At 46.5% G+C, this 27965-nt stretch overlaps 1 protein-coding gene across 1 annotated transcript in view; it reads left to right on the forward strand.

The window, feature by feature from the left end:
• The first annotated feature begins 279 nt into the window (after positions 1-279).
• The window catches only part of ERC1 (ELKS/RAB6-interacting/CAST family member 1), a 79495-nt gene continuing 51809 nt past the window's right edge, over positions 280-27965 (forward strand). Inside the window, exon 1 of the mRNA XM_063930080.1 lies at positions 280-404. Coding sequence (XP_063786150.1) covers positions 280-404 — 125 coding nt within the window. The remainder of the gene's footprint in view (positions 405-27965) is intronic.

The following is a 27965-nucleotide window of genomic DNA, read 5'->3' on the forward strand; positions in this document are numbered from 1 at the left end:
CCTGAATTCTGGCAATGTCCTAGTCAAAACCTGCACAACGGAAGCACTGCAAGTCCCAGTGCAACCCTCTAGTAGACCATTTGTGTCTCGCTTATAAATATAGAACTAGAAGTCCCAGCATTCCTTGCTCTCCATTACAGAGCTTCATGTAGCGAGTCGGGTACCGTATCTTATGCACAAATACTGTATACATCTCATAAGGTCCAAGAACTCCTAAACCGCATTGCTTAAAACCTGTCCGATACACGAACCGAACTTCATTAAAGAGTTAGGCGCAACATGGAGGAAGCCGTGACGCAACTGGCGCGTTTGGGTCGAGAAGCCATAATCGTTGGTTCCTTGGCTTCCATCCAACTTTGTGTCTCCTGGAGGTTCCTGATCACAACCACTAGATGCATTAGCTGGTAAGCCTCACATCCTCCATCTCTGAGCTCCACGGAATGCCGGAGACATTACACCGCTACATGTCACTCCTTCTTCTGTTTCCAGCCGTGGTAAGAGATTCTCTGGACGTTCTCCAGATGCCAAGTTCCTCCCCGACAAACGTACTCATCTCAGGATCCATCCGGCTACAATGACTCCACCTCTGGTCACAAGGATGAGAAATGATCAAAGGCCTGGTTTGAGTTCAGCCAATTTTAGATAAGCATTGGGCTCCTTCTACCAGGAGACTGGCGTTGTTATATTAAAGCGTAAACCCTGCCCGCAGGAGCTGAAGGAACCGGTATGTGAGCGACAATCTGGTGGGTCGCTGTTGCTGAATGGTCATTGCCCAGCCAGTCCTGATGACAATGGTACTCATTCCGAGTTGATCGCTAGCTGCTTTCGTTTGCAGCGCGGCGATTAGGTAAGCAGCAGTTCTGCGCATGCGTATGGGGTGCAGTGCGCACGCGCGACGTACTTTCACAAAAGCCGATGCAGTTTCACACAAGGTTTAGCAACGCTTTTCAGTCGCAGTGTTGGCTGCTGAGTGATTGACAGGAAGTGGGTGTTTCTGGGAGGTAACTGACCGTTTTCCGGGAGTGTGCTGAAAAACGCAGGCGTGTCAGATACAAACGCGGGCGTGCCTGGGCAAACGGGGGTGTGGCTGGCCGAACGCAGGGCGTATTTGTGACGTCAAAACAGGAACTAAACAGTCTGAAGTGATCGCAAGGTAGGAGTAGGTCTGGAGCTACTCAGAAACAGAAACTGCTTGATAAAATTTAGACGCCGTTCTGCGATCTTTTCGGTCGCACTTCTGCTAAGGTAAGATACACTCCCAGAGGGCGGTGGCGTAGCGTTTGCACTGCTGCTAAAAGCAGCTAGCGAGCGATCAACTCGGAATGAGGGCCAATGTCCCGAGACCCCCTCTGTATACTCCCCTACCGTCTGATTATTAGTTCCTGCGAGTTGTACACCAGCTCGTTAGTATTTCACCTTAAATATCCTGTGTCCCCTGGCAGTAAACCCCTGACCCCAGGAGGAAACATTAAGGGACAACTACACTGGTGTGGGTGGGCTGTATGTCTATGGACTACAGCTCCCAGCATGCCTCTGTTTGGATAGATGATGTCATGGAGGTGTAGTAGCAACAGTTGGAAATCCAAAGTCTTGTTCGACAAGTTCAACGTATATACAGGAACATTTACTGCTCTATTGTAACTTATATGGCTATTACAAGTCACCGAGAAATTCCATGTACCGATAAAGGCCTCCGTTTTTGCAGCGATGCCGTCGGATCTCTCCATTTATGAGATATTACCTACAGGAGCTTCTAAAAGTATTGTCACTTATGTGTTATAATATTTGATTTTTTTTTGTTAATCTGGTGAGAATTACTATAAATCGTAATAAGAATATTTCGCATTTTCTGAGACGTTAATGGCTGTTTCTACCCACAAGTAACATAAATTAGAAGACGTTTTTCCTGCCCTGTGGCGAATTGCGGCACAAAACCTTTTCTTTCTAAAATGAAACCGTTTATTCTTTCTCTGCGCAGTGAATCTAATTTTCAGCGGCAGCTTACTGCTGACTTACCGTCTTAGTAAGTTACTGCTTGTGTGGCAGTTCATGCACTTATCCCAGCAAGGGACTTGGGCCAGACATACCAGAAAATATGGCAGTATGACGTGACCAACTCATAATTATTTCCTGGAATTTCATAAAATGAAATAGAAAAACCCTGTGGCAGTCGCGTCCGCCCTCCGCTATAACAGCTACACAATAGTTTATATTTGCCGCATGGTTTGCAGAACTAGGTCTGCATCATTTTCTGAGCTTGTGTGTTTAATGATGTCACATGCGCTCGCTAACATGTCATTCCCAGCCTACCCTGTGCGCCTCCTACAGGCGTAACCGCCATGTTGAACAGACGCCGCAGGCCCGGCGTGCCTGAGACGCCGCAGGTCCTGCTCGCCGGCTTTACATTCCTGCGACACAAAGAGCGATTCTCTTTGTGCGGCCCTCAAGGAGGCAGTAGCGCCCGTTAGCTTAAAATGTAATCGCTTACGTGGCAAATGAGGCGTGAAGGAGTTTGGCAGGGTTGAGGCGAGGGTGCGGGAGCCAATGGCCCCCCACATATCCCTCCGTCCCAACCATTCCGTGGAGGAAAGTGACACCGGGTCAGGATTAATCAGCAGTACAATAATAGAAAACACAATCCCTAATCCTTCTCCTGCCAACAAAGAGCCAATTGTGCGGACCTGAAAGAGACTCTCGGGGAAGAAGGGGGGGCTGCACAGGTTGTAGGTATTAAGAGCAGGACCAATGAACTTGTAGCAGACCCCCTCCTCACCCCCCAGAGCTTCCATTAACCCCTCGCAGCCAGAACACAGGGGGGGTTAAGTCTGCCACTTGTGATAATTGTATTCAGCTCCGTTATGCCCACAGCAGGTGTACGTACGCAGTATTCTGCATCACATGTCCTGTGTGTGTGTGTGACAAGTGCTCACCTGTGGGGGGGGGGGGGGATGAATGGACGGATAATGGCAGAATTTATCAAAGTAGTACTAGATATGAGTCAGGGGGGTCAGAAATTTGAGTACATCCTCGCCCCTTCCGTATAATCTCATTTCTACGCGCCTCCACAAAAACATGAGCAGGGGTTGAAGATATGAAGTCCCTCCTCTTGCGCCATCGCTCCGCCTCTCACTCCGCCAGGCCGATCCAGACACTTTTCTGCACTTTGGAGGGGAATCGGGTGCAGCTGCGCCAGTTGAGTGGTCCAGCCCTTCCTAAGTGGTTTTGGCACCGAGCTTGGAGCATTTGGCGAGTTACGTGTAAGGTGTGTATCCGTTGTTCAGGCTGGTAATATAAGTATTGTGTATTCATACCGCAGCAGTTCATGATTGCAGTAAAGGCTCTATGTAAATGGAAACAAGCGGCGAAACAATTCTCCGCCAGCACCCACCGTCCGGACTCCGTGCTGGTTGTATGGCTCTCAGAGTGTGCGTCTTCCGTTTCCACGGCACGGAGCCCGTGTCTGCCAAGTGCTAATCTCTACACACACACACGAGGGCTCTGCATATGTGTCGCTCACAGCTGAGCGTGTAAATTTGTGTTTTGCCGCCAAAGACTGGCCGTGTTCCAGCAGCAGGAATAGAAATGGCTTGTAATCCAGGGGCCGTGCCTCACGCAGCCGCCCCTAGAAATATCAATGTATTTCATAACTTTCAGGGGAGGGCTGCGGACACCGGGTATACATGGGGCTCACTGTTCCCTCTCATCCGATGGCCGGTGATGCCGCCAGGAAAAGAGGCAAAAAACAATCGGAACTGCTACTGCTTGTTTGACAGTAAATCCGCTGTGGATTTTTCCCAGAATCGGAACACACAATGTGGTTTTCTTCTGTGTATATGTCGCTCAGTGAACGTATCTGGTGTGTAGTGTAGTGTAGTATAGTAGTGCTGCGGAGCATCCGTCGCGTTGGAAATAAGTTGTTTCTCCTGCAGAAAGTGGTGAATGTTTCCTGTGCAATTACTTTTTTAATAAGCGTGATTTGCTTTTTAACTCCTGCTGGGCAGGAAGAGCCCACAGGTCATTGAGACATTTCCACAGGTCAGAGGTCAGTGCCCCGCACAGCAGGACAGCCCCTTTAATTAGAGCTGCTTTGCTGTTTTCTCTGAGGCGGTGGAAGAGGCGTCCCCTGGTTACGAGGGCTGGAGGGTTTAATGACACCGACGGCTGCAAACCATATCTATACATCGCCTTTACAGCTGTGTATATAATCTGTACTACACCACCATATACCGGTGCTTTATACCAAACTCCTGATCAGTCCTATAACATATTATATCTAGATATATCCCCGATCTGTCCTACATCACTATATACCCAGAGACTCCCAATCTATCCTGCATCACTATATACCCAGAGACTCCCAATCTATCCTACATCACTATATACCCAGAGACTCCCAATCTATCCTTCATTACTATATACCCAGAGACTCCCAATCTATCCTTCATTACTATATACCCAGAGACTCCCAATCTATCCTCCATTACTATATACCCAGAGACTCCAAATCTATCCTACATCACTATGTACCCAGAGACTCCAAATCTATCCTACATCACTATATACCCAGATACTCCAAATCTATCCTACATCACTATATACCCAGAGACTCCCAATCTATCCTACATCACTATATACCCAGAGACTCCCAATCTATCCTCCATTACTATATATCCAGAGACTCCAAATCTATCCTACATCACTATGTACCCAGAGACTCCCAATCTATCCTACATCACTATATACCCAGAGACTCCCAATCTATCCTACATCACTATATACCCAGATACTCCAAATCTATCCTACATCACTATATACCCAGATACTCCAAATCTATCCTACATCACTATATACCCAGAGCCTCCCAATCTATCCTACATCACTATATACCCAGAGAGACTCCCAATCTATCCTACATCACTATATACCCAGAGACTCACAATCTATCCTACATCACTATATACCCAGAGACTCACAATCTATCCTACATCACTATATACCCAGAGACTCCCAATCTATCCTACATCACTATATACCCAGAGAGACTCACAATCTATCCTACATCACTATATACCCAGAGACTCCCAATCTATCCTACATCACTATATACCCAGAGACTCGCAATCTATCCTACATCACTATATACCCAGAGACTCACAATCTATCCTACATCACTATATACCCAGATACTCCAAATCTATCCTACATCACTATATACCCAGATACTCCAAATATATCCTACATCACTATATACCCAGAGACTCCCAATCTATCCTACATCACTATATACCCAGAGAGACTCCCAATCTATCCTACATCACTATATACCCAGAGACTCCCAATCTATCCTACATCACTATATACCCAGAAACTCACAATCTATCCTCCATTACTATATATCCAGAGACTCCAAATCTATCCTACATCACTATATACCCAGAGACTCCCAATCTATCCTACATCACTATATACCAAGAGACTCCCAATCTATCCTACATCACTATATACCCAGAAACTCACAATCTATCCTCCATTACTATATATCCAGAGACTCCAAATCTATCCTACATCACTATATACCCAGAGACTCCCAATCTATCCTACATCACTATATACCCAGAGACTCCCAATCTATCCTACATCACTATATACCAAGAGACTCCCAATCTATCCTGCATCACTATATCTATATCTATATCCAGGCCTGGTAATAGTAGAGGTGTTGGGGTTGGAATATTACTGTCACAGTTTTTCACATACACTGTTCTACCTCAGGTTCCATCACTCGCATTCACATCATTTGAAGTTCGCTCTATCAGGATTTTCACCCCCTTCTCTCTGCGTTTTGCAGCTATCTATCGCCCTCCTGGGCAACCCGAACAACAATTTCTAGAAGATTTTTCTGCCTGGCTCCCACACTTCTTATCCTCTGACATCTCCACGATCAGTATGGGCGATTTCAATATAGCTCTTGATAGGCCACAATCTCCCCAAGCCTCCAAACTCCTCTCTCTCACCTCCTCTCTGCGCCTCACCCAATGGTCTGACTCCTCTACTCACCAGGAGGGCCACTGCCTTGATCTTGTGTTCACCAGGCTCTGCTCAGTTTCCCAACTCATTAACACTACTTTCCCTCTCTCTGATCACAACCTGATCACCTTCACAATCTCTTCTATTACTCTAAATTCTATGACGCTAAAACCAAGCAAGCCTCCTCTAACACGCAGAAATACTAACAATATACATTTTCAACAACTTTCCACTTCTCTGCAACAACTGCTCTCACCAATCTCTTCATTTACCACACCTGACACTGCTGTATCCCACCTGCACAAGACCCTAGAGAGTGCCCTTGATGAAGTGGCTCCAGCTACCCATCACACTCCACGTAGGCTTAGATGCCAACCATGGCACTCTAAATCAACAAGACACCTACAAAAACTGTCACGTAAAGTAGAACGTCAGTGGCGGAAATCTCAGAATCCAAGTGACTTTCTCACATATAGGACTACCTACCACTCCTATCGTCAGGCCCTGGACACTGCCAAACAAACATATTTCCAATCTCTCATCTCTTATCATGCCAACAACCCCAAGCGACTTTTTAATACATTTAAATCACTTCTTTACCCTCCCTCACCTCCCCCACTAGCTACTATCAGTGCACAAGAACTTGCTTCCTACTTCAAGGATAAGATTGATAAAATCCGAGATGAAATGGTATGCTCTAACTCAGCCAGTGACCTGCTCAATTCCCTACCTGAACCCTCGGCACTTTCTCTTCATTTGATCCCACAAGTGAAGATGAAGTATCAACACTCTCTTCATCCTCCTACTCCACTACCTCTCCTCTTGATCCTATACCATCACAGGTCAGTAAAACTTTGTCTCCTTTGCTTATCCCAACCTTAACTAAAATCTGTAATCTCTCTCTCTCTACTGGCATCTTTCCCTCTCTGTTTAAACATGCAGTCATTACTCCCATTTAAAAAAAATACAACTCTGACCCAAACACACTCTCTAACTACCGTCCCATTTCTCAGCTACCCAGTCCCTCCAAGCTATTTGAGAGGCTTGCCTACACTCGCCTTACACACTTTCTTAACTCCCACAACTTATTGGACCCACTTCAGTCAGGCTTTCGTGCCCAACACTCCACAGAGACGGCACTGACCAAAGTAGTGAATGATCTAGTCACTGCTAGATCAAAAGGCCATTACACACTGCTTATTCTTCTAGATCTCTCTGCTGCTTTTGACACTGTTGACCACTCTCTTCTCATACAAACACTACAGTCCCTAGGTCTTCAGGACACAGCCCTTACTTGGTTCTTATCCTACCTATCTAATCACTCTCTCAGTGTTCACTTCTCTGATTCCACCTCTTCTTCTCTACCTCTATCAGTTGGAGTACCGCAAGGCTCAGTCTTAGGTCCTCTGCTTTTCTCAATCTATACCTCATCTCTTGGTAAACTAATCAGCTCCTTCGGATTTCATTATCATTTGTATGCTGATGATACTCAAATCTACCTATCCTCCCCAGATTTATCACCGTCTGTATTGGCTCGTGTCACTGGATGCCTCTCTGCCATTTCATCTTGGATGTCATCTCGCCACCTCAAACTCAACATTTCCAAAACAGAATTAATTATTTTCCCACCAGCTAAGAGTAGTTACCAACCTGATATCGCCATAACTGTTGACAATGTGACTAAGTATCCACCCTACCCCACAAGCTCGCTGCCTAGGTGTCATCCTTGACTCTGAACTGTCCTTTGTTCCACACATTCAATCTGTCTATAAATCATGTTACATGCACCTTAAAAGCATATCCAAAATACGCCCTTATCTTACACAAGACACTGCAAAAACTCTAATCCACGCACTCATCATCTCCCGCATTGATTATTGTAATAGTCTCCTTACTGGTCTTCCCAAACATAGGCTCTCACCACTTCAATCCATTTTAAATGCAGCTGCGAGGCTAATCTTCCTCGCCAGACGTTCTTCATCTGCTGATCCGCTCTGTCAGTCCCTCCATTGGTTACCGGTATTCTACCGTGTCAAATATAAAATACTTTTACTTACATACAAGGCCATTAACAAAACTGCACCATCATACATCTCCTCACTCATCTCAAAATATCTCCCTACCAGACCCCTCCGCTCTGCACAAGATCTGCGTCTTTCATCCACGTGTATTACCTGTTCCCACTCAAAATGACAGGACTTTACCCGGGCTTCACCCACTCTGTGGAATGCCCTCCCACGCACAATAAGACTCTCCTCTAGTCTCCAAACCTTTAAACGTTCCCTGAAAACTCACCTCTTCAGACAAGCCTACCAAATTCCTTACCCACACACATAACCTTCAATGCTTCCCTATCCAGTTACATCCCCTCTGTACAGTCCACATAAACTCACATTTTGTCTTCCAACATTGCTGGGTGATCATATCATACAACCCACTAAGAATCTAGCAATCTGGGGAACCATTATGTAACAGGTAGCATCTATCCTTGTGTATCAATGCCTATTTCTCTGACGTCCTAGTGGATGCTGGGGACTCCGTAAGGACCATGGGGAATAGACGGGCTCCGCAGGAGACTGGGCACTCTAAAAGAAAGATTAGGTACTATCTGGTGTGCACTGGCTCCTCCCTCTATGCCCCTCCTCCAGACCTCAGTTAGAATCTGTGCCCGGCCAGAGCTGGATGCACCTAGTGGGCTCTCCTGAGCCTGCTAGTAAAGAAAGTAATGTTAGGTTTTTTATTTTCAGTGAGATCTGCTGGCAACAGACTCACTGCTACGTGGGGCCGAGGGGAGAGAAGCAAACGTACCTGTTCACAGCTAGGTTGCGCTTCTTAGGCTACTGGACACCATTAGCTCCAGAGGGTTCGAACACAGGCAAAGGTCCTCGGTCATCCGTTCCCGGAGCCGCGCCGCCGTCCCCCTCGCAGAGCCAGAAGATCAGAAGTTGGTGATGAAATCGGCGGCTGAAGACTCCTGTCTTCATTAAGGTAGCGCACAGCACCGCAGCTGTGCGCCATTGCTCCCACTGCACACCACACACTCCGGTCACTGTAGGGTGCAGGGTGCTGGGGGGGGCGCCCTGGGCAGCAATAAGAATACCTTTGGCATAAAAAAGACACATAATACAGTCTGTGACTGTATATGTGTAAAACCCCCGCCATTTTTTTTTAGTCAGAAACAGCGGGACAGAAGCCCGCCGCTGAGGGGGCGGGGCCTTCTTCGTCAGCACACCAGCGCCATTTCTCTTCACAGCTCCGCTGGAAGGACGCTCCCCAGGCTCTCCCCTGTAGTCTCCTGGCACTAAGAGGGTAAAAAGAGAGGGGGGGCACATCAATTTAGGCAAAAGGTGTATTGATACAGCAGCTATTGGGAAAAATTCACTTCTGGTAGTGTGTATCCCTGTGTATATAGCGCTGTGGTGTGTGCTGGCATACTCTTTCTCTGTCTCCCCATAGACCTTGTGGGGTCCTGTCCTCAGTCAGAGCATTCCCTGTGTGTGTGTTGTGTGTCGGTACGGCTGTGTCGACATGTTTGATGAGGAGGGTTATGTGGAGGCGGAGCAAGTGCAGATAAATGTGGTGTCAACACCTGATTGGATGGATATGTGGAAGGTCTTAAATGACAATGTAAACTCATTACATAAGAGATTTGATTATGTTGCTGCCGGGGGACAGCCGGGCTCTCAACCCGGGCCTGCCCAGGCGCCTCAGAGGCCGTCAGCGTCTCAAAAACACCCACTATCTCAGTTGGTTGACACAGATGTCGACACGGAGTCCGACTCCAGCATCGACGAGGATGAGGCACTATTACAGCCCAAAATGACTAAGGCCATCCGATACATGATTATTGCAATGAAAAATGTATTACACATTTCAGAGGCTGACCCTGTCCCTGACAAGAGGGTAAATATGTTTGGGGAGAAAAAGCAGCCAGTGACTTTTCCCCCGTCACATGAATTAAATGAGTTATGTGAAGAAGCGTGGTCTTCCCCTGATAAGAAAGTGGTGATTCCCAAGAGAATACTAATGGCGTACCCTTTCCCGCCAACGGATAGGTTACGCTGGGAATCCTCCCCTAGGGTTGACAAGGCCCTGACGCGCTTATCTAAAAGAGTGGCCCTGCCGTCTCAGGATACGGCCGCCCTAAAGGAACCTGCGGATAGGAAGCAGGAAGGTATCTTGAAGTCTGTGTATACACACTCTGGTACTCTACTGAGACCGGCTATTGCTTCAGCTTGGATGTGCAGTGCTGTTGCAGCATGGACAGATACTCTGTCAGAGGGGTTGGATACCCTGGACAGGGATACCGTATTGCTAACACTTAGCCATATTAAAGACGTCGTCTTATATATGCGGGATGCCCAGAGGGACATTTGCCTGCTGGGCTCTCGAATAAATGCAATGTCCATTTCTGCCAGGAGGGTCTTATGGACTCGGCAATGGACAGGGGATGCCGACTCTAAAAAACACATGGAGGTTTTGCCTTATAAGGGTGAGGAATTGTTTGGGGACGGTCTCTCGGGCCTCGTATCCACACCGACAGCTGGAAAGTCGACTTTCTTGCCACAGGTTTCCTCACAGCCTAAGAAAGCACCGTATTACCAAATGCAGTCCTTTCGTTCTCAAAAAAGCAAGAGAGTCAGAGGTGCATCCTTTCTTGCCAGAGGCAGGGGTAGAGGAAAGAAGCTGCACCATGCAGCCAGTTCTCAGGAACAAAAGTCCTCCCCTGCTCCCACTAAGTCCACCGCATGACGCTGGGGCTCCACAGGCGGAGCCAGGAGCGGTGGGGGCGCGTCTCCGAAATTTCTGCAACCAGTGGGTTCGCTCACAAGTGGATCCTTGGGCTATACAAATTGTATCTCAGGGATACAAGCTGGAATTCAAAGTGACGCCCCCTCACCGTTACCTAAAATCCGCCTTGCCAGCTTCTCCCACGGGGAGGGAGATAGTCCTGACGGCTATTCACAAGCTGTACCTCCAGCAAGTGATAATAATGGTACCCCCCCCCCCCCTTCAGCAGGGAAGGGGTTACTATTCCACACTGTTTGTGGTACCGAAACCGGACGGTTCGGTAAGACCCATTCTAAATTTAAAATCCTTGAACATTTACATGAAAAAGTTCAGGTTCAAAATGGAATCGCTCAGAGCGGTCATTGCCAGCCTGGAAGAGAGGGATTTTATGGTATCTCTGGACATCAAGGATGCGTACTTGCATGTCCCCATTTATCCGCCTCACCAGGCGTACCTCAGGTTTGTGGTACAGGACTGTCATTACCAATTCCAGACGTTGCCGTTTGGTCTATCCACGGCACCGAGAGTCTTTACCAAGGTAATGGCGGAGATGATGGTACTTCTCCGGAAGCAAGGAGTTACAGTTATCCCATACTTGGACAATCTCCTCATAAAGGCGAGGTGCAGAGAGCAGTTGTTGGTCAGCGTAGCGCACTCTCAGGAAGTGTTGCTATGGCACGGCTGGATTCTGAATATTCCAAAGTCGCAGCTGATTTCTACGACGCGTCTGCCCTTCCTGGGTATGATTCTGGACACAGAACAGAAGAAGGTATTTCTCCCGGAGGAGAAGGCTCAGGAGTTAGTGACCATGGTCAGGGATCTCCTGAAACCAAAGCAGGTGTCGGTGCATCACTGCACGCGAGTTCTGGGAAAGATGGTAGCGTCATACAAAGCCATTCCTTTCGGCAGGTTCCATGCCAGGATCTTTCAGTGGGATCTGTTGGACAAGTGGTCCGGATCGCATCTTCAGATGCATCGGCTGATCGCCCTGTCCCCGTGGGCCAGGGTGTCTCTTCTGTGGTGGCTGCAGAGTGCTCATCTTCTCGAGGGCCGCAGGTTCGGCATACAGGACTGGGTCCTGGTGACCACGGATGCAAGCCTCCGCGGATGGGGGGCAGTCACTGAGGGAAGAAACTTCCAGGGGCTGTGGTCAAGTCAGGAGACTCGTCTGCACATAAACATACTGGAATTGAGGGCCATATACAACGCCCTGAGTCAAGCGGAGCCCCTGCTTCGAGACCAACCAGTGCTGATTCAGTCAGACAACATCACGGCAGTCGCCCATGTAAACCGACAGGGCGGCACAAGAAGCAGGGTGGCGATGGCGGAAGCCACAAGGATTCTTCGTTGGGCGGAGAATCACGTGCTAGCACTGTCAGCAGTGTTCATTCCGGGAGTGGACAACTGGGAAGCAGACTTCCTCAGCAGGCACGACCTCCACCCGGGAGAGTGGGGACTTCATCAAGAAGTCTTCGAGCAGATTGCAAATCGGTGGGAACGGCCACAGGTGGACATGATGGCGTCCCGCCTAAACAAAAAGCTAAAAAAATATTGCGCCAGGTCAAGGGACCCTCAGGCGATAGCTGTGGACGCACTGGTAACTCCGTGGGTGTTCCAGTCGGTATATGTGTTTCCTCCTCTTCCTCTCATACACAAGGTACTGAGAATAGTAAGAAAAAGAGGAGTGAGAACAATACTCATTGTTCCGGATTGGCCAAGAAGGACTTGGTATCCAGAACTTCAAGAGATGGTCACAGAGGACCCATGGCCTCTGCCTCTCAGACAGGACCTGTTGCAGCAGGGGCCCTGTCTGTTCCAAGACTTACCGCGGCTGCGTTTGATGGCATGGCGGTTGAACGCCGGATCCTAGCGGAAAAGGGTATACCGGATGAAGTAATTCCTACGCTGATAAGAACTAGGAAGGATGTGACAGCAAGCATTATCACCGCATATGGCGGAAATATGTTGCTTGGTGTGAGGCCAGGAAGGCCCCTACAGAGGAATTCCAGTTGGGTCGTTTTCTGCATTTCCTACAGTCAGGTGTGACTATGGGCCTCAAATTAGGGTCCATAAAGGTTCAGATCTCGGCCCTATCCATTTTCTTTCAAAAAGAACTGGCTTCACTGCCTGAGGTTCAGACGTTTGTAAAGGGAGTGCTGCATATTCAGCCTCCTTTTGTGCCACCAGTGGCACCTTGGGATCTTAACGTTGTGTTGGATTTCCTGAAATCCCACTGGTTTGAGCCACTAAAGACCGTGGAGCTAAAATATCTCACGTGGAAAGTGGTCATGCTTTTGGCCTTGGCTTCGGCTAGGCGTGTGTCAGAATTGGCGGCTTTGTCATGTAAAAGCCCCTATCTGATCTTCCATATGGACAGGGCAGAATTGAGGACTCGTCCCCAATTTCTCCCTAAGGTGGGATCATCGTTTCATTTGAACCAACCTATTGTGGTGCCTGCGGCTACTAGGGACTTGGAGGATTCCAAGTTGCTGGACGTAGTCCGGGCTTTGAAAATTTATGTTTCCAGAACGGCGGGAGTCAGAAAGTCTGACTCGCTGTTTATTCTGTATGCAGCCAACAAGGTTGGCGCTCCTGCTTCTAAGCAGACTATTGCTCGCTGGATCTGTAGCACGATTCAGCTGGCTCACTCTGCGGCAGGTTTGCTGCATCCAAAATCAGTAAAAGCCCATTCCACAAGGAAGGTGGGCTCTTCTTGGGCGGCTGCCCGAGGGGTCTCGGCTTTACCGCTTTGCCGAGCTGCTACTTGGTCGGGTTCAAACACATTTGCTAAGTTCTACAAGTTTGATACCCTCGCTGAGGAGGACCTTGAGTTTGCTCATTCGGTGCTGCAGAGTCGTCCGCACTCTCCCGCCCGTTTGGGAGCTTTGGTATAATCCCCATGGTCCTTACGGAGTCCCCAGCATCCACTAGGACGTCAGAGAAAATAAGAATTTACTCACCGGTAATTCTATTTCTCGTAGTCCGTAGTGGATGCTGGGCGCCCGTCCCAAGTGCGGACTTCTTCTGCAATACGTGTATATAGTTATTGCTTACTAAAGGGTTATTGTTATGAGCCATCTGTTGATTGAGGCTCAGTTGTTGTTCATACTGTTAACTGGGTATAGTTATCACGAGTTGTACGGTGTGATTGGTGTGGCTGGTATGAGTCTTACCCTGGATTCCAAATCCTTTCCTTGTAGTGTCAGCTCTTCCGGGCACAGTTTCCCTAATTGAGGTCTGGAGGAGGGGCATAGAGGGAGGAGCCAGTGCACACCAGATAGTACCTAATCTTTCTTTTAGAGTGCCCAGTCTCCTGCGGAGCCCGTCTATTCCCCATGGTCCTTACGGAGTCCCCAGCATCCACTACGGACTACGAGAAATAGAATTACCGGTGAGTAAATTCTTATTTTCCCTATAGATTGTAAGCTTGCGAGCAGGGCCCTCCTACCTCTATGTCTGTCTGTCTTTTCCCAGCTTTGTTCTATAACTGTTGTTCTAATTGTAAAGCGCAACGGAATATGCTGCGCTGTATAAGAAACTGCTAATAATAATAATAATAATATATACCCACAGAGACTCCCGATCTGTCCTACATCACTATATACCCAGAGACTCCTAATCTATCCTCCATCACTATATACCCAGAGACTCCCAATCTATCCTCCATTACTATATACCCAGAGACTCCCAATCTATCCTACATCGCTATATACCAGGAGACTCCCAATCTATCCTACATCACTATATACCCAGAGACTCCCAATCTATCCTACATCACTATATACCCAGAGACTCCCAATCTATCCTACATCACTATATACCCAGAGACTCCCAATCTATCCTACATCACTATATACCCAGAGACTCCCAATCTGTCCTACATCACTATATACCCAGAGAGACTCCCAATCTATCCTCCATCACTATATACCCACAGAGACTCCCAATCTATCCTCCATCACTATATACCCACAGAGACTCCCAATCTATCATACATCACTGTATACCCAGAGACTCCCAATCTATCCTACATCACTATATACCCAGAGACTTCCAATCTATCCTACATCACTATATACCCAGAGAGACTCCCAATCTATCCTCCATCACTGTATACCCAGAGACTCCCAATCTATCCTACATCACTATATACCCAGAGACTGCCAATCTATCCTGCATCACCATAATCCCAGATCTCCCAATCTATCCTACATTACTATATACCCAGAGACTCCAAATCTATCCTACATCACTATATACCCAGAGACTCCCAATCTGTCCTACATCACTATATACCCAGAGACTCCAAATCTATCCTACATCACTATATACCCAGAGACTCCCAATCTATCCTGCATCAGTATATACCCAGACTCCCAATCTATCCTACATTACTATAAACCCAGAGACTCCAAATCTATCCTACATCACTATATACCCAGAGACTCCAAATCTATCCTACATCACTATATACCTAGAGACTCCAAATCTATCCTACATCACTATATACCCAGACTCCCAATCTATCCTACATTACTATGTACCCAGAGACTCCAAATCTATCCTACATCACTATATACCCAGAGACTCCAAATCTATCCTGCATCACTATATACCTAGAGACTCCAAATCTATCCTACATCACTATATACCCAGATACTCCAAATCTATCCTACATCACTATATACCCAGAGACTCCAAATCTATCCTACATCACTATATACCCAGAGACTCCAAATCTATCCTACATCACTATATACCCAGAGACTCCAAATCTATCCTACATCACTATATACCCAGAGACTCCCAATCTGTCCTACATCACTATATACCCAGAGACTCCAAATCTATCCTACATCACTATATACCCAGAGACTCCCAATCTATCCTACATCACTATATACCCAGAGACTCCCAATCTATCCTGCATCAGTATATACCCAGACTCCCAATCTATCCTACATTACTATAAACCCAGAGACTCCAAATCTATCCTACATCACTATATACCCAGAGACTCCAAATCTATCCTACATCACTATATACCTAGAGACTCCAAATCTATCCTACATCACTATATACCCAGACTCCCAATCTATCCTACATTACTATGTACCCAGAGACTCCAAATCTATCCTACATCACTATATACCCAGAGACTCCAAATCTATCCTGCATCACTATATACCTAGAGACTCCAAATCTATCCTACATCACTATATACCCAGAGAGTTTTCCAATCTATCCTACATCACTATATACCCACAGAGACTCCAAATCTTTCCTACATCACTATATACCCAGAGACTCCCAATCTATCCTACATCACTATATACCCAGAGACTCCAAATCTATCCTACATCACTATATACCCAGAGACTCCAAATCTATCTTACATCACTGTATACCCAGAGACTCCAAATCTATCCTGCATCACTATATACCCAGAGACTCCAAATCTATCCTACATCACTATATACCCAGAGACTCCCAATCTATCCTACATCACTATACACCCAGACTCCCAATATATCCTACATCACTATATACCCACTGAGACTCCTAATCTATCCTACATCACTTAATACCCAGAGACTCCCAATCTATCCTACATCACTGTATACCCAGAGACTTAAAAATCTATCCTACATCACTGTATACCCAGAGACTCCAAATCTATCCTTCGCCACTATATACCCAGAGACTCCCAATCTGTCCTACATCACTATATACCCAGAGACTCCTAATCTATCCTACATCACTATATACCCAGAGACTCCCAATCTATCCTACATCACTATATACCCAGACTCCCAATATATCCTACATCACTATATACCCACTGAGACTCCTAATCTATCCTACATCACTATATACCCAGAGACTCCAAATCTATCCTACATCACTATATACCCAGAGACTCCAAATCTATCCTACATCACTATATACCCAGAGACTCCAAATCTATCCTGCATCACTATATACCTAGAGACTCCAAATCTATCCTACATCACTATATACCCAGATACTCCAAATCTATCCTACATCACTATATACCCAGAGACTCCAAATCTATCCTACATCACTATATACCCAGAGACTCCAAATCTATCCTACATCACTATATACCCAGAGACTCCAAATCTATCCTACATCACTATATACCCAGAGACTCCCAATCTGTCCTACATCACTATATACCCAGAGACTCCAAATCTATCCTACATCACTATATACCCAGAGACTCCCAATCTATCCTGCATCAGTATATACCCAGACTCCCAATCTATCCTACATTACTATAAACCCAGAGACTCCAAATCTATCCTACATCACTATATACCCAGAGACTCCAAATCTATCCTACATCACTATATACCTAGAGACTCCAAATCTATCCTACATCACTATATACCCAGACTCCCAATCTATCCTACATTACTATGTACCCAGAGACTCCAAATCTATCCTACATCACTATATACCCAGAGACTCCAAATCTATCCTGCATCACTATATACCTAGAGACTCCAAATCTATCCTACATCACTATATACCCAGAGAGTTTTCCAATCTATCCTACATCACTATATACCCACAGAGACTCCAAATCTTTCCTACATCACTATATACCCAGAGACTCCCAATCTATCCTACATCACTATATACCCAGAGACTCCAAATCTATCCTACATCACTATATACCCAGAGACTCCAAATCTATCTTACATCACTGTATACCCAGAGACTCCAAATCTATCCTGCATCACTATATACCCAGAGACTCCAAATCTATCCTACATCACTATATACCCAGAGACTCCCAATCTATCCTACATCACTATACACCCAGACTCCCAATATATCCTACATCACTATATACCCACTGAGACTCCTAATCTATCCTACATCACTTAATACCCAGAGACTCCCAATCTATCCTACATCACTGTATACCCAGAGACTTAAAAATCTATCCTACATCACTGTATACCCAGAGACTCCAAATCTATCCTTCACCACTATATACCCAGAGACTCCCAATCTGTCCTACATCACTATATACCCAGAGACTCCTAATCTATCCTACATCACTATATACCCAGAGACTCCTAATCTATCCTACATCACTATATACCCAGAGACTCCCAATCTATCCTACATCACTATATACCCAGACTCCCAATATATCCTACATCACTATATACCCACTGAGACTCCTAATCTATCCTACATCACTATATACCCAGAGACTCCAAATCTATCCTACATCACTATATACCCAGAGACTCCAAATCTATCCTACATCACTATATACCCAGAGACTCCAAATCTATCCTACATCACTATATACCCAGAGACTCCCAATCTATCCTACATCACTATATACCCAGAGACTCCAAATCTATCCTACATCACTATATACCCAGAGACTCCAAATCTATCCTACATCACTATATACCCAGAGACTCCAAATCTATTCTACATCACTATATACCCAGAGACTCCAAATCTATCCTACATCACTATATACCAAGAGACTCCAAATCTATCCTACATCACTATATACCCAGAGACTACCAATCTATCCTACATCACGAAGTACCCAGAGACTCCAAATCTATCCTACATCACTACTTTGACAACTATATACCCAGAGAGTTTTCCAATCTATCCTACATCACCAGGGCCGGATTAAGGGCCACATGGGCCTGGAGCTAAAAATATTCAAGGGCCTATTGTGAGAAATGGGGGAGGTTTGATCTGTACTGTGTAGGTGCGGCCAGAGTCACATGGGTGTGTACACCCTATACTATCAGCTCAAATGTCTCTCTAAATATGTAAAAATATAAAAAAAATTGTATATATTTTTAAGAAAAATAGAAATGCAATCTTAATAAATATGGGTTAAAACCAACCATGTGGCTAGTGATCATCATGCTGGGCCTATTTTTATATGAAGGCCTGGAGCTGGAGCTCCATCCGCCCCATTATTAATCTGGCCCTGTACATCACTGTATACCCAGAGACTCCAAATCTATCCTGCATCACAGTATACCCAAAGACTCCAAATCTATCCTACATCACTATATATTCAGAGAGTTTTCCAATCTATCCTACATCACTATTTACCCACAGAGACTCCAAATCTATCCTACATCACTATATACCCAGAGACCAAATCTGTCCTACATCACTATATACCCAGAGAGTTTTCCAATCCTACCTCACTATATACCCAGAGACTCCCAATCTATCCTATATCACTATATACCCAGAGAGACTCCCAATCTATCCTACATCACTATATACCCAGAGACTCCCAATCTATCCTACATCACTATATACCCAGAGACTTCCAATCTATCCTACATCACTATATACCCAGAGAGACTCCCAATCTATCCTCCATCACTGTATACCCAGAGACTCCCAATCTATCCTACATCACTATATACCCAGAGACTGCCAATCTATCCTGCATCACCATAATCCCAGATCTCCCAATCTATCCTACATTACTATATACCCAGAGACTCCAAATCTATCCTACATCACTATATACCCAGAGACTCCCAATCTGTCCTACATCACTATATACCCAGAGACTCCAAATCTATCCTACATCACTATATACCCAGAGACTCCCAATCTATCCTGCATCAGTATATACCCAGACTCCCAATCTATCCTACATTACTATAAACCCAGAGACTCCAAATCTATCCTACATCACTATATACCCAGAGACTCCAAATCTATCCTACATCACTATATACCTAGAGACTCCAAATCTATCCTACATCACTATATACCCAGACTCCCAATCTATCCTACATTACTATGTACCCAGAGACTCCAAATCTATCCTACATCACTATATACCCAGAGACTCCAAATCTATCCTGCATCACTATATACCTAGAGACTCCAAATCTATCCTACATCACTATATACCCAGATACTCCAAATCTATCCTACATCACTATATACCCAGAGACTCCAAATCTATCCTACATCACTATATACCCAGAGACTCCAAATCTATCCTACATCACTATATACCCAGAGACTCCAAATCTATCCTACATCACTATATACCCAGAGACTCCCAATCTGTCCTACATCACTATATACCCAGAGACTCCAAATCTATCCTACATCACTATATACCCAGAGACTCCCAATCTATCCTGCATCAGTATATACCCAGACTCCCAATCTATCCTACATTACTATAAACCCAGAGACTCCAAATCTATCCTACATCACTATATACCCAGAGACTCCAAATCTATCCTACATCACTATATACCTAGAGACTCCAAATCTATCCTACATCACTATATACCCAGACTCCCAATCTATCCTACATTACTATGTACCCAGAGACTCCAAATCTATCCTACATCACTATATACCCAGAGACTCCAAATCTATCCTGCATCACTATATACCTAGAGACTCCAAATCTATCCTACATCACTATATACCCAGAGAGTTTTCCAATCTATCCTACATCACTATATACCCACAGAGACTCCAAATCTTTCCTACATCACTATATACCCAGAGACTCCCAATCTATCCTACATCACTATATACCCAGAGACTCCAAATCTATCCTACATCACTATATACCCAGAGACTCCAAATCTATCTTACATCACTGTATACCCAGAGACTCCAAATCTATCCTGCATCACTATATACCCAGAGACTCCAAATCTATCCTACATCACTATATACCCAGAGACTCCCAATCTATCCTACATCACTATACACCCAGACTCCCAATATATCCTACATCACTATATACCCACTGAGACTCCTAATCTATCCTACATCACTTAATACCCAGAGACTCCCAATCTATCCTACATCACTGTATACCCAGAGACTTAAAAATCTATCCTACATCACTGTATACCCAGAGACTCCAAATCTATCCTTCACCACTATATACCCAGAGACTCCCAATCTGTCCTACATCACTATATACCCAGAGACTCCTAATCTATCCTACATCACTATATACCCAGAGACTCCTAATCTATCCTACATCACTATATACCCAGAGACTCCCAATCTATCCTACATCACTATATACCCAGACTCCCAATATATCCTACATCACTATATACCCACTGAGACTCCTAATCTATCCTACATCACTATATACCCAGAGACTCCAAATCTATCCTACATCACTATATACCCAGAGACTCCAAATCTATCCTACATCACTATATACCCAGAGACTCCAAATCTATCCTACATCACTATATACCCAGAGACTCCCAATCTGTCCTACATCACTATATACCCAGAGACTCCAAATCTATCCTACATCACTATATACCAAGAGACTCCAAATCTATCCTACATCACTATATACCCAGAGACTACCAATCTATCCTACATCACGAAGTACCCAGAGACTCCAAATCTATCCTACATCACTACTTTGACAACTATATACCCAGAGAGTTTTCCAATCTATCCTACATCACCAGGGCCGGATTAAGGGCCACATGGGCCTGGAGCTAAAAATATTCAAGGGCCTATTGTGAGAAATGGGGGAGGTTTGATCTGTACTGTGTAGGTGCGGCCAGAGTCACATGGGTGTGTACACCCTATACTATCAGCTCAAATGTCTCTCTAAATATGTAAAAATATAAAAAAATTGTATATATTTTTAAGAAAAATAGAAATGCAATCTTAATAAATATGGTTTAAAACCAACCATGTGGCTAGTGATCATCATGCTGGGCCTATTTTTATATGAAGGCCTGGAGCTGGAGCTCCATCCGCCCCATTATTAATCTGGCCCTGTACATCACTGTATACCCAGAGACTCCAAATCTATCCTGCATCACAGTATACCCAAAGACTCCAAATCTATCCTACATCACTATATATTCAGAGAGTTTTCCAATCTATCCTACATCACTATTTACCCACAGAGACTCCAAATCTATCCTACATCACTATATACCCAGAGACCAAATCTGTCCTACATCACTATATACCCAGAGAGTTTTCCAATCTATCCTACCTCACTATATACCCAGAGACTCCCAATCTATCCTATATCACTATATACCCAGAGAGACTCCCAATCTATCCTACATCACTATATACCCAGAGACTCCCAATCTATCCTACATCACTATATACCCAGAGACTCCCAATCTGTCCTACATCACTATATACCCAGAGACTCCCAATCCATCCTACATCACTATATACCCACAGAGACTCCCAATCTATCCTACATCACTATATACCCAGAGACTCCCAATCTATCCTACATCACTATATACCCAGAGACTCCCAATCTATCCTACATTACTATATACCCAGACTCCCAATCTATCCTTTATCACTATATACCCAGAGACTCGCAATCTATCCTACATCACTATATACCCAGAGACTCCCAATCTATCCTACATCACTATATACCCGTAGACTCCCAATCTATCCTACATCGCTATATACCCAGAGAGACTCCCAATCTGTCCTACATCACTATATACCCAGAGACTCCCAATCTATCATACATCACTGTATACCCAGAGACTCCAAATCTATTTTACTTCACTATATACCCAGACTCCCAATCTATCCTACATCACTATATACCCAGAGAGACTCCCAATCTATCCTACATCACTATATACCCAGAGACTCCAAATCTATTTTACATCACTATATACCCAGACTCCCAAGCTATCCTACATCACTATATACCCAGAGAGACTCCCAATCTATCCTATATACCCAGAGAGACTTCCACCTCCATTCTTAAGTTCCCATACCTATACATGTTAGGAGCTCTGAGATCTGATAGGGTGGGTGGGGAGCCAGGGCGGAGCACAGGGTAGATCTTGTAATGCAGGGTAGAGGGGTGATACAAGGTAGGTGGGGGTGGGGAGTAAACTCATTATATATGTATCAGTGCAAATTGTACCGAGCTATTAAAGTATGTAGCAAGGGAATAAGTTCTAACTCCAAATCCGTGTACTAATTCCAGCAAGGTCTGTGAGATGGACAGTAGTACTGTGTGTTCTCACTGGTCGCAGGGGCACAGTACCACTTCTGTGATCTCATGTCATGTGTATTGTTAGATTCTGTGACTGGCCCGTTTGCCTCCCTAGGACGCCATATGCCCTGCTCACGGCTGCTTTGCAGGGTGCCCTGCCTGCACACAAGGCCCCGTTATGTGGTCGGAACGCTGTCCCAGCTTCCATCCATCTTCTCACCTGCTCTCTGCCTTGGAAATATTTGCAGTGCGAGTAAATGTGTTTGCACAGCCATTAGCTCACTTGTACCTTGTGGAATATTATTCCAGGGAATATTCCGCTGCCGTCCCGGGACCTGTCCCGGCCTCTGCAGACACATTGTAGGAGCCCGTCTTTTGCCGGCTGACCCCCGGAGAGTACCCACCGTAGTGTGCGTGACCTGTGCGCCAATCGTTCTGCGTCCTCCATCATAATAGAACACGTTATTTGCTAGTTATTGATGTAGTTATCCTTTGTATAGCGCTAGCAATGTACATTTGCTGTAGACGTAGTCATTCGTCTCAGTCCCTGGCCCATGTGAGCTTGCAATCAAATTTTTCTACCTCAGACATCATCGCCATCTAATCTGTTTTCTGTCTTTGGCCACGAGTGGAATCCGGAGCACCCTGAGGAATCCTGGGAGATCTTGGGCGTAACCCAAGAACCAAATCAGATTCTAGTTATCATTCTCTACAGTAGACTAGATGACGGATAGCTAGATTGTGATTGGTTGCTAAGGGCAACAGCAGGGCAGTAGCCGGGGTGAGAATCTGCCCTGGGCCTCCACCCTGAACAATTGCCACCACGAAGACCAGGAAAAGCCCAAAGAACGCTCTGAGCTGGTCTCTAGGCTGCAATTACAGGTGCCACGGGGCAGTGACTGTGCGGCCTCCTCTGCCCTGTGTCCTGAGCGGTGCCACCACACAGCCCCCCCTAGTTCCTGCTCTGGGCATCATATCCACATTTTCTATTTTAGATGTTTTTGTAAATCTACCCCATAGCCCGCAGTGTGTTATATAATCTCCGGTCCCCAAACAGTTAATCCGGTGTAGTATCTTTGTTGGCTGGCAGTGCCCACATGTGATACTGCAGACTGTACAGCGACCCCCGCCTGGAAGGGGTTAGTCAGCCGGGCTCTTGGGATTAGTGCTCAGAATCTGGGCCCTGGCCACTGAAGCATCACTTTTTTTCCTTGCATCTGTCATCCCTGGAATGCAGAGGAGGGAGGCGGGAGGTGCGGGAACTGGGGGCTCCCAGGAATAATAGACAGGGGTCTGCCTGTGAGGTGGAGATAAACAGCTGGGCGCTGACACACAGCAGCAATTACCTGCTGGACCCTGTAATTCTCCCGGCAGACAGCAGGATTAACAAGCCATCAGGAAGATTTAGGCCCCAGGTCTAATGGTGCAGTCAGTTATGTGTGGGGTCCCAGTGACGACGCTTACCGTCTGTGTATCCCACCGATAAGCCCATCCGTGAGGGAATACTGGGCCCAGTCTCCTCAGAGATTACCCAGAATTGGTCCTGAAAGGTTGCGGCAGTGTCAGGTTATTGGTTGGGCCCAGTTCCGGCCTGTGTGGCCACGTATTGTGTTCATGCTGTGTGGTGCAACTTCTGAGTCTTGTGCGGCCTCAGGGTGAATAAGGGACATTTATATAGAGCGGAGCTAGGTAGTGTGACCAGAATCCCGTGTGGTGCCTCATTGATGCCTCAGAGAACTGGGGTCATGAGTTCTATTCCTCACTAGGGCACAATCTGTGTAAGGTTTTCATGTTCTTGTCTTTCCAAGGGTAATGTGTGAGGACAGGGCTGCATGTGACAGGGGCAGTGACATGATGTGAGGAGGAGAATGGAGGCAGCAGAAAGCCACAGACTGAGAGTTATATAGTGGAAGGAGCAGGGTCCCCAGCACCACAGAGTATATCAGGAGATGAGTGATGTGTCAGTGAGGACAGGGCTGCATGTGACAGGGGCAGTGACATGATGTGAGGAGGAGAATGGAGGCAGCAGGAAGCCACAGACTGAGAGTTATATAGTGGGAGAAGCAGGGCCCCCAGCAGCACAGAGTATATCAGGAGATGAGTGCTGTGTCAGTGAGGACAGGGCTGCATGTGACATTGGCAGTGACATGATGCGAGGAGGGGAATGGGGGCAGCAGGAAGCCACAGACTGATAGTTATATAGTGAGAGGAGCGGGTTCCCCCAGCAGCACAGAGTATATCAGGAGATGAGGGATGTGTCAGTGAGGACAGAGCTGCATGTGACAGGGGCAGTGACATAATAGGAGGGGAATGGAGGCAGCAGGAAGCCACAGGCTGAGAGTTATATAGTGGGAGGAGCAGGGTCCCCAGCAGCACAGAGTATATCAGGAGATGAGTGATGTGTCAGTGAGGACAGGGCTGCATGTGACAGGGGCAGTGATATGATGTGTGGAGGGGAATGGAGGCAGCAGGAAGCCACAGACAGGGTTATATAGTGGGAGGAGCAGGGTCCCCAGCAGCACAGAGTTTATCAGGAGATGAGTGGTGTGCCAGTGAGGACAGGGCTGCATGTGACAGGGGCAGTGACATGATGTGAGGAGGTGAATGGAGGCAGCAGGAAGCCAGAGCCTGAGAGTTATATAGTGGGAGGAGCAGGGTCCCCAGCAGCACAGAGTATATCAGGAGATGAGTGATATGTCAGTGAGGACAAAGCTGCATGTGACAGGGGCAGTGACATGATGTGAGTAGGGGAATGGAGGCAGCAGGAAGCCACAGCCTGAGAGTTATATAGTGGGAGAAGCAGGGTCCCCAGCAGCACAGAGTATATCAGGAGATGAGTGATGTGTCAGTGAGGACAGGGCTGCATGTGACAGGGGCAGTGACATGATGTGAGGAGGGGAATGGAGGCAGCAGGAAGCCACAGACTAAGAGTTATGTAGTGGGAGGAGTAGGGTCCCCAGCAGCACAGAGTATATCAGGAGATGAGTGATGTGTCAGTGAGGACAGGGCTGCATGTGACAGGGGCAGTGACATGGTGTGAGGAGAATGGAGGCAGCAGGAAGCCACAGACTGAGAGTTATATAGTGGAAGGAGCAGGGTCCCCAGCACCACAGAGTATATCAGGAGATGAGTGATGTGTCAGTGAGGACAGGGCTGCATGTGACAGGAGCAGTGACATGATGCGAGGAGGGGAATGGGGGCAGCAGGAAGCCACAGACTGAGAGTTATATAGTGGGAGAAGCAGGGCCCCCAGCAGCACAGAGTATATCAGGAGATGAGTGCTGTGTCAGTGAGGACAGGGCTGCATGTGACATTGGCAGTGACATGATGCGAGGAGGGGAATGGGGGCAGCAGGAAGCCACAGACTGATAGTTATATAGTGAGAGGAGCGGGTTCCCCCAGCAGCACAGAGTATATCAGGAGATGAGGGATGTGTCAGTGAGGACAGAGCTGCATGTGACAGGGGCAGTGACATAATAGGAGGGGAATGGAGGCAGCAGGAAGCCACAGGCTGAGAGTTATATAGTGGGAGGAGCAGGGTCCCCAGCAGCACAGAGTATATCAGGAGATGAGTGATGTGTCAGTGAGGACAGGGCTGCATGTGACAGGGGCAGTGATATGATGTGTGGAGGGGAATGGAGGCAGCAGGAAGCCACAGACAGGGTTATATAGTGGGAGGAGCAGGGTCCCCAGCAGCACAGAGTTTATCAGGAGATGAGTGGTGTGCCAGTGAGGACAGGGCTGCATGTGACAGGGGCAGTGACATGATGTGAGGAGGTGAATGGAGGCAGCAGGAAGCCACAGCCTGAGAGTTATATAGTGGGAGGAGCAGGGTCCCCAGCAGCACAGAGTATATCAGGAGATGAGTGATATGTCAGTGAGGACAAAGCTGCATGTGACAGGGGCAGTGACATGATGTGAGTAGGGGAATGGAGGCAGCAGGAAGCCACAGCCTGAGAGTTATATAGTGGGAGAAGCAGGGTCCCCAGCAGCACAGAGTATATCAGGAGATGAGTGATGTGTCAGTGAGGACAGGGCTGCATGTGACAGGGGCAGTGACATGATGTGAGGAGGGGAATGGAGGCAGCAGGAAGCCACAGACTAAGAGTTATGTAGTGGGAGGAGTAGGGTCCCCAGCAGCACAGAGTATATCAGGAGATGAGTGATGTGTCAGTGAGGACAGGGCTGCATGTGACATGGGCAGTGACATGGTGTGAGGAGAATGGAGGCAGCAGGAAGCCACAGACTGAGAGTTATATAGTGGGAGGAGCAGGGTCCCCAGCAGCACAGAGTATATCAGGAGATGAGTGATGTGTCAGTGAGGACAGAGCTGCATGTGACAGGGTCAGTGACATAATGTGAGGAGGGGAATGGAGGCAGCAGGAAGCCACAGACTGAGAGTTATATAGTGGAAGGAGCAGGGTCTCCAGCAGCACAGAGTATATCAGGAGATGAGTGATGTGTCAGTGAGGACAGGGCTGCATGTGACAGGGGCAGTGACATGATGTGAGGAGGGGAATGGAGGCAGCAGGAAGCCACAGACTGAGAGATATATAGTGGGAGGAGCATGGTCCCCAGCAGCACAGAGTATATCAGGAGATGAGTGATGTATCAGTGAGGACAGGGCTATAAGGAGAGTTTTTGTGCTATGTATAGTACACTGTGTAATGTGTGTCTGCTATATATATATATATATATATATATATATATATATATATATATATATATATAGTGTATGTGTTGTGTATAGTGCATTGGTCCAGCATAGTACAGAGGGCTGCCTTACACCCTGCCCTGGTTATAAAGGTGCAGCATCATGTCTCAGGCTGCTCCCTATATCGGGTGCCATAGTATATAGGTATAAAATGCTGTAGGGAGTTGATGGCCTCCAGACTCTACCGCCTGCTGACACTCCTCCTGCAGAGGTCAGACCCCACTTTACATATCTTATTTTCCAGTGCTGGGCCCTTATTGTAGATTCTGATATGCTGCTGTTCTGTTCCCGAGTGCTCCCTCCCTGCTCCACCGCGTCCCCTTCCCACGCTCGTTGTATTGGGCCTGTGCACGCTGCCCATAGTTATCCTGTGTTGTGGTACAA

This window comes from Pseudophryne corroboree, chromosome 6 (genome assembly GCF_028390025.1).
Source record: "Pseudophryne corroboree isolate aPseCor3 chromosome 6, aPseCor3.hap2, whole genome shotgun sequence".
Taxonomy (NCBI): Eukaryota; Metazoa; Chordata; class Amphibia; order Anura; family Myobatrachidae; genus Pseudophryne; species Pseudophryne corroboree.